Source organism: Trachurus japonicus, chromosome 14 (assembly GCF_045865225.1).
Source record: "Trachurus japonicus isolate A0001 chromosome 14, Traja_1.0".
NCBI lineage: Eukaryota > Metazoa > Chordata > Actinopteri > Carangiformes > Carangidae > Trachurus > Trachurus japonicus.
The window spans coordinates 11,202,014-11,214,595 of NC_140920.1; the positions used below are offsets into that span (position 1 = coordinate 11,202,014).

A 12,582-nucleotide genomic window follows, 5' to 3' on the forward strand; every position below is an offset into this window, starting at 1 on the left:
CACACCTTTTCACAGTTTTAGTCTCAGTCTTGTCAATGGGTGTGTAACAAGTGAATAACAGTGTAATTCAGGTGTGTTTCATAAAAGCTGCCAGTCATTCTTCAGTGCAGCACCCAGCTGGCTGTCGCCACCTGAGGAGCTCATTTGATTGGCTTAGCCCTCTTCGCTCCACCCTCTTCTGATGACCGCGGACGGATCTGATTGGCTGAAAGACGACTCCGTGCGTAAAGACGTGGGCCTGAGGCGTTTCTGTCTGCAGGCTGCCTCTATGGGATGGATGCATAAGAGTTACATTGATGCCTACAGTCCCGCCTGCACCTTCATGTTACACGCCGGTAAGATACAACACTTGCTGCACTACAAGACAAACATCCATTTACTCTTTTACAGACGCCGCGTTTTACCGCGAAGCCTTTGTTTCTCCTCTCAGATCATTTCAGCGTCACCAGTTAAAGGTGAACGTTTCATAACTGTCATAACACGGGGACAAACAGCGACCTGAACTTTGTCTTAGTAAATGAAGACAGCAGTCGCAGTAAAGCCAGACAAGTGTGCAAATTAACACGCAATGTAAACGATTCTACATACAGAAAAGCTACATGTCTATGTGTGTGTTTTGTCAGATTATAGCTACATAATCGTGTTTTCAAGACTTTCCTGAGATCAGTAGGTTGTCCACTCTGAAGCCAATACCATAATATAAATGCATCAGAGGTAAAATGACCTTTCAGACTAGATGTGTTGTACTTATGGGTTATCATTACTGACATTTAACAGGTTAACAGCATTTGGATTGTATACATCTGTCTCAGTGTCCTATGTCCTAGTATAAAAATGTAATATTGTGTAGTATACCAAAGTATAGGAGAGGAACGCATGGCCTTTATAATAGTGCATCATATAGTTATTATGCTGTATGGTGAGTCACTGTAACTGTTGCATGGATGTGTAGTGCTGCATTATGGTTAATAGGAGCATAGACTGGAAATACTTAAGTAAAACACTTAACACACTGACAGGGATTTATGTTCATTTGTAAAATGTCACACTGTGCTGAGGTCAGAGGTTACACTGAAACCTAGGACCTGTTGAAAGCAGAGAACTGTGTGTTAATAATTAAGATTCAGAGGTTAAACGCAATAAGTTTTACTGCAGATGAAGCTGAGGATTATTGTAAGAATCATCTTTTAAAAATATATCAACATAATAATTCAACATCACCATTGGTTGTCTTACTCTGGCATTAATCCTGTCTTGTTTTATTAGCATTAGAGTGTTTGAATTGTTCCTCTAATGTCTTTATTTTGACTGAACTATATCTGTCTCTGTTTTCACAGGAGACCGATAATGAGGCCAAACAGTCAAGCAGCCAAACACAGATCCTCCCATGACACAGAGAGGGAGTTTGGAGGAACCCTGGGTGAGTCATGCTTCCACTTCCACTATGTCTGTGTCGGTTTGCCTTTACAGCACCATAAATACCACATTGCATCGGATGGGCTGCATGTATATCCTCATATTTACTAATGTTGAAGGCAGACATACAATTCCCTTTCAACCAATGTTGTACAACTGTATATCTGCCTTTCTATACACACTGCAGAAAATGTGAGACATGTCAAAGAGTTTCTTACATGAATAGTAGAGTGTAAAAGCTTATTTTAGAAACAAAGGTAGGATGAATTCAAAGCTGGCGAGTGAATTGGGCTCTTTGTTAAACCTTCATCACTGAGAATCGTCACAACTATTTAAGTTAGAGTTGTTGTTGCAAAAATGAAATGAAATCGTCTGATGTTATTATCACTGGTTCTGCCTTGTTACCTGCCGTGTTCTTTAAATTGAGCATCACATTCATTTTACTTTGCAGTTAAATCATGTTTAGCTTTGACAGATAAGATCAGACAACACTGAACTGAGCCAGGAGTTTTAAAGATATTTTTTGAGATCTTTGTTTTTTTTTAGATGCTGGTGTTGATGTATAATTAATTCAAATATCATGACAAGGAGAGTTTGAAGGTGATCCGTGACTAAATCTGACGTTAATTCCCATCTACTGATTACCTTGTTTTAACCAATCAATGACAGGCCTCCTGAGGTGTGTGTATATTAACCTACACCTGAAATACACAGCATCATAAAATATGCATGCACTTAAACTTTTATATGAAATAACAGGGTATCCGCGGGGTCTTAAAAAGTCTAAAATTTGAAAATCTAAATTTTAGGCCTTAAAATGTCTTAAATTTGTTGAATTATTGTGTTCAAGTCTTAAATAATTTTAGACAGGTCTTACATTTTCTTATGCCCACCATGGGCGAGCATTTCACTCGCATTTGCCCCTAAAAAAAAAAAATACATGTGTGAACCAGGAAAATCACAAAAAAGAAAGAGCACAACCTGCGATTGGTCAAAAACTACAAATCCCACAATTCTCTGTCTCAACAATAACAGTAGTTAGTGTAAGTAAGGGAGAGTGGAGCTGTCGGTGAAAAGAGGAAACAACGCCACGTCTGGTCCTGTTCTATGTTGTTCGTTCACACCGTCACCGTTTATTCGTTACGTCCGCGGTGTAAAAGGCCGTAACGCAAAGACGCGATTAGGCGCGAGACGCGGTATACGCGACTTTTTTTTTTGCGACGCAATACACGCGATTTTTTTTTTGGCGACGGGACCTTCGCGTCTTCGTCTATTTCATCGTATTTCATCTACATGTCCATGTGCATGTGCATGAGAACTGATTTTGAATCGAAGAGACACCCAAATATTCACATCCTTCAGTCCAGGCTTTGAAAAGAGAGTAGCCTATAAAATCAGCTTCATGTAGCAGTTTACTTTAAAATGGTTCAAATATATTGCTGCTGAATAAATCTGAAACATGTGATGTGCATTTTTTGGGGGGAAATATGACTTCTGATATAATAGTCTGTAGACATCATCATCATTCAACGTTTTCACATGGTCTGGTGTTAATAAAGCAAACTAAAAATCGCAAAAAGAAAATCAAGAATCGGTTGAATCGAAAATCGATTTTGAATCGAATCGTGACCCTAAAAGTCGGAATCGAATCGAATCGTGAGCCACCCAAAGATTCACATCCCTAGTACAGAGACCTGCCGCAGTGTCATGGTGCATTAATATAAACTTCAACCTCAGAGCTGTCTGTCCTCAGACTGTCCTGACTGTCCCTGAACATCACTGCCACTGCAATGCTTGTAGCAAAGCATCTTTGATGTTTATTTCACCTTGAGATGTTTCAATTACTCACAGTCAAATTTCATTTGCAATATGAATATGATTTAATAAATAGTCTCGCTCTCGCTGGCCAGATGTGCTTCACCGGTTAAATTTCCCCTGTGATGCCGTTTCGCTGGTTTCTGTTTGTCAGTGCTGCTGCTCAGTTACATCAGCCATGTTCTCTTAACTCACACCCAGACTGAATCTGTATTCATATCACAGGAGCCACATGCATTCCCATCTCTCTTCCATTGACGGTGCTGTTTCTGATCTCTGTGAGTCGATCCCCGGAGGCCTCTGTTCTCCAGTGGCCCCCTCTCCTCCCCTCCACTGATCAGCTGTGGGACCCTCTGGCCCCCGTGCTTCTGCTTGGATGGATGGGTCTACACGCGCTCCTCTATTCGATGCCAGTAGGAAAGGTAAGACACATTATCAGTCCAGCTCAGGCCTAGACTTCAATACAATCCAGCTGTTGCTTTAACCAGCATTGTGTGATCATACTGTGTTGTAATTATCATCATGATAGCATGCATTTAAGCACAGAGGTTTATATGAATTATACGGTGTTACAGACGTTATGACCGTTGTTAATATGCAGGGCACAGTTTGGGTGTTTGGACTTAAGTTATGTATATTTGTCCACAGGTGTCTGAAGGATTAGTGCTGAGGGATGGGACACGCCTCAAGTATCCCATAAATGGTAAGGTCGGGTTTGGGGAGTTAACAATAAGCCGTGGTGTCGTGGTATGGAGTTACAATACAGTGGAGGATTTTTTTTTTTTCAGTTTTCAATCTTTTACTCATAACTTGTGTGTGAAATGGTTTATAGTAGAGTCGCAACATGGTTTATAGTAAAGTTATGAAATGGTTTATACTAGTAAAGTCGTGATCAAGTAATATTATACAGTTAAGCATTGTTTTACAGTGTAAATGTGTAAATGCTTTCTTCACTTTTTTAAAGCTTCACTCTTGTAAAATTCACTTTCACTGTTCCATTTTATTTTGAGGGAGATTCAAAAGGATGTTTCTCTCTGTCTCAACTCTCTCTGCCCACTCTGACCTTGAGCTAAAGTTTACTGAAGTTACACACTGAAGTCCCACGTTTCAACTTTTACCTGTTTTCTTTTCTTTCTTTTTTTTATTCCAGCCTCTGTCAGTCTACATATCTTTCTGCCCCAGGCTAAAATATTTAGTTTTGTTTGTTTCTCTCTCTCAGGTTTTCATGGCCTGTGCATCACTGGTGTGCTGCTGATGCTGTTGCTGGGGCTCGGGGCTCCTCTGGGGTATCTGTTTGAGCTGCTGGTGCCTCTGGCAGTGTGTGCAATAGCAGGGTCGTTCCTGCTCTCCATCTACCTCTACATCCGCTCCTTCTGGGCGCCTTCCCATGCTCTCGCTTTGGGGGGCAACACAGGTGAGAGTTGAGCCTCATCATTAAAGGAAGAATCCACCACCCTAAACTACTGTTTAAAAAAAGCTGCCGGTCATGTACTGTGCGTCTGTAGGCCTGTTTTATTGTTTGTTGAGGTTTTTGGTATTCCTATGGGTGAGTATTCAGCAGCCAAGCTCCACAGGAGCCTGCGGGCATGAGGCATAAAGTGTACAGTCTCTTTCAAGTAAGCCGAGCGTTTGCTGTGCTGTCAAACTTAAAAAGAATAAAATACTCTTTTTTTCACTAAGTTACCAGAAACAGAAATAACTGAACACATAAAATAGACAGATACACAAATGAATAGAATAATTCAGGGGCTAAACTAATGCAAATGCTAATGTGAGTATGTAAGCAAAGGTTGGAATGATAAAAAGCTAAATGAATAGTGGAGAACATGGAAATAATTTTAATAGGGAACCATCAGCTGGCTAGCATCATGATCATTTTCTCTGGTGTTTGCATTTAGCTCAAAGCACCTTTTAGTGCAGGGTTTAGCTGATTGATGATTAATCCATTATTAGTTTAGGGAACAAAGTCACTGACTTGATGCTTAAGAGTTAATTACTTTTTTAATTCACATTATTTACCTGCAGATGATCCAAGAGCAGAATTAAACTGCATTTCAAATCCTTCTGTGTGTTGTTTCTATTAACATTCATCCCACTGCTCTGTTTAGGAAATCCCCTCTATGACTTCTTCATCGGACGAGAGTTAAATCCACGCATCGGAAACTTCGACCTCAAATATTTCTGCGAGCTCAGACCAGGTCTGATTGGTTGGGTGAGTGAACTGATCAATTTGAAATCCAGGCATTGATTAATATTTCTGGTGATAGGTTCATATCCACTGTACTCTGGATTCTGAAGGTGAAAATTGGAAAACTTTGTTGTGCAAATTCCAAGAGTGGTTTTATTGAATTCCCTCCAACACATTTATATTTTACACAGAAAATGCATTGATTGATCGATCAGCTGTCATTCTCTCTCAGTGCAGTAAAATCACTGTTTTTTTAACAGTTGTTGTAAAACCACTCTATATCTAACATTGTGGTAATGTTTGGAGTGTACTGCTTAAATAAAAAAAAACTGTTGCAATATGTAGCCTAATTTATAAGTCAGAATAATTAAGATACATAATTGCAGACATTAATTACCACTGATATGAAACCCATTAAGACCAACAGGTGGCAATGTTGTTCTCCTCTGGTCGTCCACTATAATTTGACACAGTCAGAATCAGAGGGTTTTCTCCCTGATGACCTGACACAGTGAGAGATTTGTTGGACGACCGGGCTGCACACCATCAGCCTCTGTCTGAGTCATCGCGCCGAATAAGACAGAAAATAGATTTTCCAATTAGAGTTAGAAGTAAGAATTTAAATAAGAATAACGGCAAGGCTGTCTTTGTCTTCCCTAGTCGCAAAAAAACAAGATTGACAGTAAAAGGGCTGAGTCATGCATGGAAATGTAATGAGTCCTGTATTGCAAGTATTATTTGTTTCTCCGTATTTACAGTGTAAACAGTAAAACCTTTGTACATCTGAAAGCTTTAAAGCCATGAGCGTAGGAGAGGACAGAAAAAGCTTCCACCAACTGGCCGCAGACAGTGTGTGGGAGATTTTCATTTCCTTTTGCATGTTAAACCTATTTTCTTGTAACATTCAGCGTCTTACAGTTGCAGCTACATTTGAAGGGCTTTTCACAGGCCCAAATTTTGTTTAATGGATTGCATGAAAATTATGACAAAGTACGCCTAATAGAATTTCTTGGATGAATATAAATCAACCTCATGCACAAGAGCACAGTTTTGAGTTACAGGCCAGTTCTTGAAATATTCATAGTCTAGTACGTATAGATTTATCATCTATTCAGATGTTAATGAATGTGTGAAACAACCTTTTCAGCAGCATCATGTCGCCCTGCGCAGACAAAACTACTTCTTCATTCGAACATAATGAAAAACAACATTTCACAATGCAGTGACTTAAACATGAGTATCCATCCATTTTAACAGCAACCAGTCCAGCTGATAGTAATCAATAAAATGACATTTTCATTGCAGCATATGGGTGAAACTTAATGTAAATAGAAAAAAGTTTTAGCAGAAAATGTTTTATTCAGTGTCACTGTCACTGAGAGTCCTGGTGTCAGGATGATACTGCAGCTTTAGCAGTTTGGTTTTGGAGGATAAGAACATGGAAGACCACTACAGTTACAGTGACTGATCACTTAAACAGTTTATAGATTAGTTAAAGGGATAGTTCAACATTTTGGCAAATTGGCCCATTGCCATAATTGCTATAGTCATAGCAGTGGGTTTGTTACCTTTAATTGTAGGTGTAAGCTATTTTTAGTACAGCGGAGCGCAGCAGCAGGCTGCTCAGAGCTATGCTATGGAGGCTAAGGGAATTTCTTGGTTTCCCTCATTAAACTCATCAAATACAAAATCCCAAAACTCCACAGTGCTTTTGTAGACAAGTTGTGAGCTGCACAACCACCACGCTATGAGATAATGACGGAACGATACGAAACGGAGCCGTTTTCGAGGTAAATTCATACAAAACCGCTGATGCGCGTTGCGTTCAGGGACAGTTTTTCAGCAAGCAGTCTCCGTATTTACCCTGTATTTACCTCGAAAACGGCTCCGTTTCGTATCGTTCCGTCATTATCTCATAGCGTGGTGGTTGTGCAGGTCACAACTTGTCTACAAAAGCGCTGTGGAGTTTTGGGATGTTGAATTTGATGAGTTTAATGAGGGAAACCAAGAAATTCCCTTAGCCTCCATAGCGTAGCTCTGAGCAGCCAGCTGCTGCGCTCCGCCGTACTGAAAATAGCTTACACCTACAATTAAAGGTAATGAACCTACTGCTATGACTATAGCGATTATGGCAATGGGCCAATTTGCCAAAATGTTGAACTATCCCTTTAACAGAATTTACTCACACTCTGTGCTATCTCATCTCACGTGTAAATGTTTTATTTACAAAACTTTTAGAGAAGACAAAGATGCGTGATTGTCATGACTTGCTTTATGAATATTTATAGGGAAGTTTCACCTGAGAGGCGACTACTGTTTGTAGCTCTGAATGTCCTCACCCTGTGGCTCAGGGGTCAGAGCAGTCCACTGATTAAGGTCATTAGTAGTCCACATGTCGAAGAGTCCTTGGGCAAGACACTGAACACAACATATCAGTGGTGTGTGAATGTGAGTGTATAGTAGGAAATAAGTGCAATGTTGGTAAAAGAATGTGATTGGTAGTTCTTTGAGTGGTCTTTAAAGGGATGGTTCAACATTTTGGCAAATTGGCCCATTGCCATAATCCCTAAAGTTTTATAGCAGTAGGTTCGTTACCTTTAATTGTCGGTGCAAGCTATTTTTAGAACGGCGGAGCAGACCCGCGAGCTGCTCAGAGCTACGCTACGGAGGCTAATGGGATTTCTTGGTTTCCCTCATCAAACTCATCAAATACACAATCCAACAACTCCAAAACGCTCTCGTGGACAAGTTGTGACCTGCACATTCATCACGCTATGAGATAATAACGCAACATTATGAGACAGAGTTGTTTTCGAGGTAAAGTCATGCAAAGAGCTGATGCGCGTTCCCGTCGGGGGCAGTTTTACGGCGAGCAGTCTCCGCATTTACCTCGAAAACAACTCTGTCTTGTAACGTTCCCAATAGCGTGGTGAATGTGCAGGTCACAACTTGTCCACCAGAGCGTTTTGGAGTTGTTGGATTGTGTATTTCATGAGTTTTATGAGGGAAACCAAGAAATCCCATTAGCCTCCGTAGCTTAGCTCTGAGCAGCTCGCAGCTCTGCTCTAAAAAAAAAGCTTACACCAACAATTAAAGGTAATGAACCTACTCCTAAAACTATAGGGATTATGCCAATTTGCCAAAATGTTGAACTATCCCTTTAAGACTATGAGAGCGCTCTATAAACACAGTCTATTCACCATTTACAGTGAGGTTGTCTGTGATGATCAATATGACCTTTCCCCTCAGGTGGTCATAAACTTGGGCATGCTGATGAAAGAGGTGGAGCTTCGGGGTTCCCCCTCTCTGGCCATGATCCTGGTCAACAGTTTCCAGCTGCTGTACGTGGCAGACGCTCTGTGGAATGAGGTGAGGGGTCGGCAGGGTCACACCTCAATTCTTATGTCAAAATTAAGAATAATAAAAGAACCGAGCTCCAGACAGTTAATCCCAGGTTTCCTCCTTGTGTTGTAACAGGAAGCTGTTCTGACAACCATGGACATTGTGCACGATGGTTTTGGCTTCATGCTGGTCTTTGGGGACCTGGCCTGGGTCCCCTTCACGTACGGCCTTCAGGCAGCCTTCCTGGTCGTGCACCCACAGGCCCTAAGTTCACTTGGAGCTGCAGTGATTATCACACTAAATGGTAACCGTGTGTCAGCTGTATTTAAAGGGATAGTTCACTCAAAATTGAAATTTCACTCATTATCTACTCACCCTCATGCCGACTAAGGGCTGGGAGAAGTTTCAGAGTCCTCCGTGCCTTCTCGGAGTTACAGCGGGGCTCCGTGCAGCACTGCATGTCCATATGACGGTAGCGAAGGGGGCTCACTTTTCTTCGTCCAAAAAAACACACCAAAAAACATCCAAATACCTCCATAGTGCTCGTCTGTAATGTCCCTCTTGTATTGAAGCCCCAACATGAGAAATTGTTCAGAAAAACATTAAATAAGTCTATATTTTAAGCTTGTTTGTAGCGGAAGCTCCCAGTGTCTCAGAAGAAAAGTGAGCCCCATTTGCTACCGTCATATGGACATGCAGTGCTGCACGGAGCCCCCCTGTAACTCAGAGAAGGCACGGAGGACTCTGAAACTTCTCCCAACCCTTAGTTGACATGAGGGTTAGTAGATAATGAGTGAAATTTCAATTTTGAGTGAACTATCCCTTTAATAAGGCTGTAAAATGTTGTTTTTCGTGCTTAACTAAGGTGACGTCAACATTTTTTTTTCTTTGCCATCAGGTATTGGATATTATATTTTCAGAAAATCCAACTCACAGAAGAATCAATTCAGACGAGACCCTTCACATCCAAGCGTTGCAAGTCAGTTACTTTTCTAATTTTCTCTCAATACACACTCAGTTTCACTCTTAACACAGCTTATTTCTAATAATGTCTCTCAAGTCACGCTGCATATATAACGAAGAGATTAAATTAATGTCCTCTTTGCCTCAGAGTGGAGAGGGAGAAGTGGAGTGAAGGAGGAATTTTATTCAGAAACGTCTTCATTCTCCATTACTTCCTTACAGGACTGGAGACCATCGCTACAGCGACAGGGAAACGGCTGCTGGTGTCTGGCTGGTGGGGTCTCGTTCGTCATCCCAATTACCTCGGTGACCTCCTCATGGCGCTGGCGTGGTCCCTGCCATGTGGTGAGACATCCCTAAAAACCCTCAGCATCATTTGCTCATTTTGCAAACACACAGACGTAACACCAACCTGGAGAGTTTTTATTAGAAAACATGGATGAATTAATCATATGAAGTCACATTTATCATTAAAACAGACAGATTTGTGGGTGTTTTTAATAAATGATGTGGAAAAATATTTGCACACCTGTTTAAATATACCGTATCCAATCACATAGTGGTTGTATGAAAGGTCCTGTTTGAAAGGGACCATCGCTATTGTAATTTTTCCCCCAGATTTCCTTCCTGTCCTCATAACGTAATTATACTGTTTAATACTTGTGCAAAATAAATGAAGGCTGCAACAATCTGTCTTTGTTCCCCTGTAAACTGCCTCATTTTCCCATGAATCCCTCCTAAAAATGGTGACTGTCAGACTTTTTGTTACAGCTGACACATAGAGCCCATTGGTATTCAGATTTACGTGACTTACTCGTGTAGCCGCCTTTGTAATTGAGATGTACAGCTGTTTCTGCCTTAATTGCTGCGGCAAAAGTCATCAGCTGCTAAATTATGCACTCCAAAAAAGAAATGCATTTTCCAGACATATGAAAGCTTCACTGGCAGAAAAGTAGCAGTGTTAACGCAGAAGATACTTGCTGTACAGGTTAGCGCAGCCTCAAAAAATGACCAGTGAGACCAGTCTGGCATGAGCTTAATCAAGCTGCTATTCACTGTATGATACAGACTGTAATTTAAAAATGCAGAGGAGGATGTACTCGCATCATAAACTCTGATGTCAATAGTGAAAGGAGGTGTTACTTTCCCTCTGTTTTGATGATCATTTGAAAGGTATTATTTAATCAGTCGGATATTGTCTTTGATATTATGTTGTTGTTTTTTTCTTTAGGATTCTCACATCTGCTGCCTTACTTTTACGTCACCTACTTCACCGTGCTGCTGATTCACAGAGAGGCTCGTGACGAGAGACAGTGCAGGGCTAAATACGGACTAGCATGGGACACCTACTGTCGGCGCGTCCCCTACAGGATCTTCCCTTATATATACTGAAAAAAACAAAGCAGGTGGGTTGAACAGGACCAAAACTGTCACGCAGTACCCTCCTGACTCTGGACATCCACACAAACCCAGCAAAAAACTTGAGATGTGAATCGATTTTAATTTGTACATGGGACACAAGTTGTAATCGGTGCTGCTACGGGGGGAATCTGCAGGGAGCTGCTGTTTTGAATCATCAGCCTTCATTTATTACAGAATGACGGATCACTACTTCATATTCCTTAAATTTTGACCTTGAACTTCACGTCAATCTGATAAAGTCAGTGTAAAGTCAGTGCATTACACATTTCTTGCTCGTTTCCAGCACATAAGGCTAAAACTGTCAGCTTTCCCATATTACTGTAAGAACAAGATGAGGGGAACATTTTTTAAAAACATTCCTATTCTATCCTTAACATAAATCCAAAAAACTGAACAAAATGGTGAAAATCTGTGCCTTTTTAATAGCCTTTTAAGACTGCATCACATCATTTTACCATGTTTTTTTTTACAGTGTCTTTTTGTGAGGTGAATTGTTACCTGTTGAAGCGCGTTTGAAATAAACAGATAAAAACAGCACCTTCATTGCACTTATTGTGAATATTTAAACCTGTGGAAAAGACAATTTTATATTCTCTCAATATGAAGGAGCTTAAGTGTCAGTGCTTTGCGTTATACACGTGCAAAACTTTTTACATTGTGTGAAGATATGAATCAATTTGAGACTATTTGTGAGTGTGATGGACAGCTGAAAGACCAGAGCAGCTATTAGCCTGCAGAGACATCAGCTAATAGCTGGGTTAGTTTTTAAAAACCTTTTCCAACCTGTTATCATCATCCTCTTTAAATGGATCCTCTTTGCAGCATATAGCTGTTAATAGCAGATGTTCACCAAGCCTCTGGGCTTTTTTCGGCATCTGTCAGACTTTGGCTTTGAGAATGTTCTTCTCCAAATTGCTCCGAAGGAACAAAAAGTACATTGAATATGTTAGTACAATGAAATTCAGACACTTCTGAAAAATGGCTTCAATCAGCTTTAAAGCAATGTTCCTTTTTTTTAATGTTGTGCCTTTGAGCAGGTTGAGTCACTGCGGAGGTGAGGTGACAGGTGGTTTTATTGTTAATGTACCAGTGCATCATCCTGGTGACAGTTTTTTTTTTTTTTTGAATAGGTGCTAACTGAGAAGTAAATGACAGACAGCAGCTCGGTTGATGTGGCATTTTAATGCTGGAGTATGTTTGTTCTCTCAGCAGGAAATGCAGCTGTGTCTAACACTAATGTACATCACCGTTTACCCTTTTCAATTATAAGTAACCTCGCATTCACACTGCAAATAATATTCCTCTCACATGCATACTGAGGACAGAGCTGTGTGTAGACGCACACCTTCATTTTTCACCTTTTAAACCCATTTACAGTATAGATGGCCTCTGGCCTCGCCTACACAGAGCTCAGGCTATTTTCTGTTGTTTTTCAT

General features: G+C 40.7%; 1 protein-coding gene across 1 annotated transcript; it reads left to right on the top strand.

Moving 5' to 3' along the window:
- Window positions 1-279: 279 nt before the first annotated feature.
- Window positions 280-11,683, top strand: tm7sf2 (transmembrane 7 superfamily member 2). The gene is made up of 11 exons (XM_085797491.1): window positions 280-335; window positions 1,338-1,420; window positions 3,457-3,653; window positions 3,880-3,934; window positions 4,451-4,645; window positions 5,340-5,443; window positions 8,669-8,788; window positions 8,897-9,065; window positions 9,660-9,740; window positions 9,947-10,069; window positions 10,956-11,683. The coding sequence occupies exons 2-11, from the start codon at window positions 1,348-1,350 to the stop codon at window positions 11,114-11,116; spliced, it is 1,278 nt and encodes a 425-aa protein (XP_085653617.1). The 5' UTR covers window positions 280-335; window positions 1,338-1,347; the 3' UTR covers window positions 11,117-11,683.
- The last annotated feature ends 899 nt before the right edge of the window (window positions 11,684-12,582 follow it).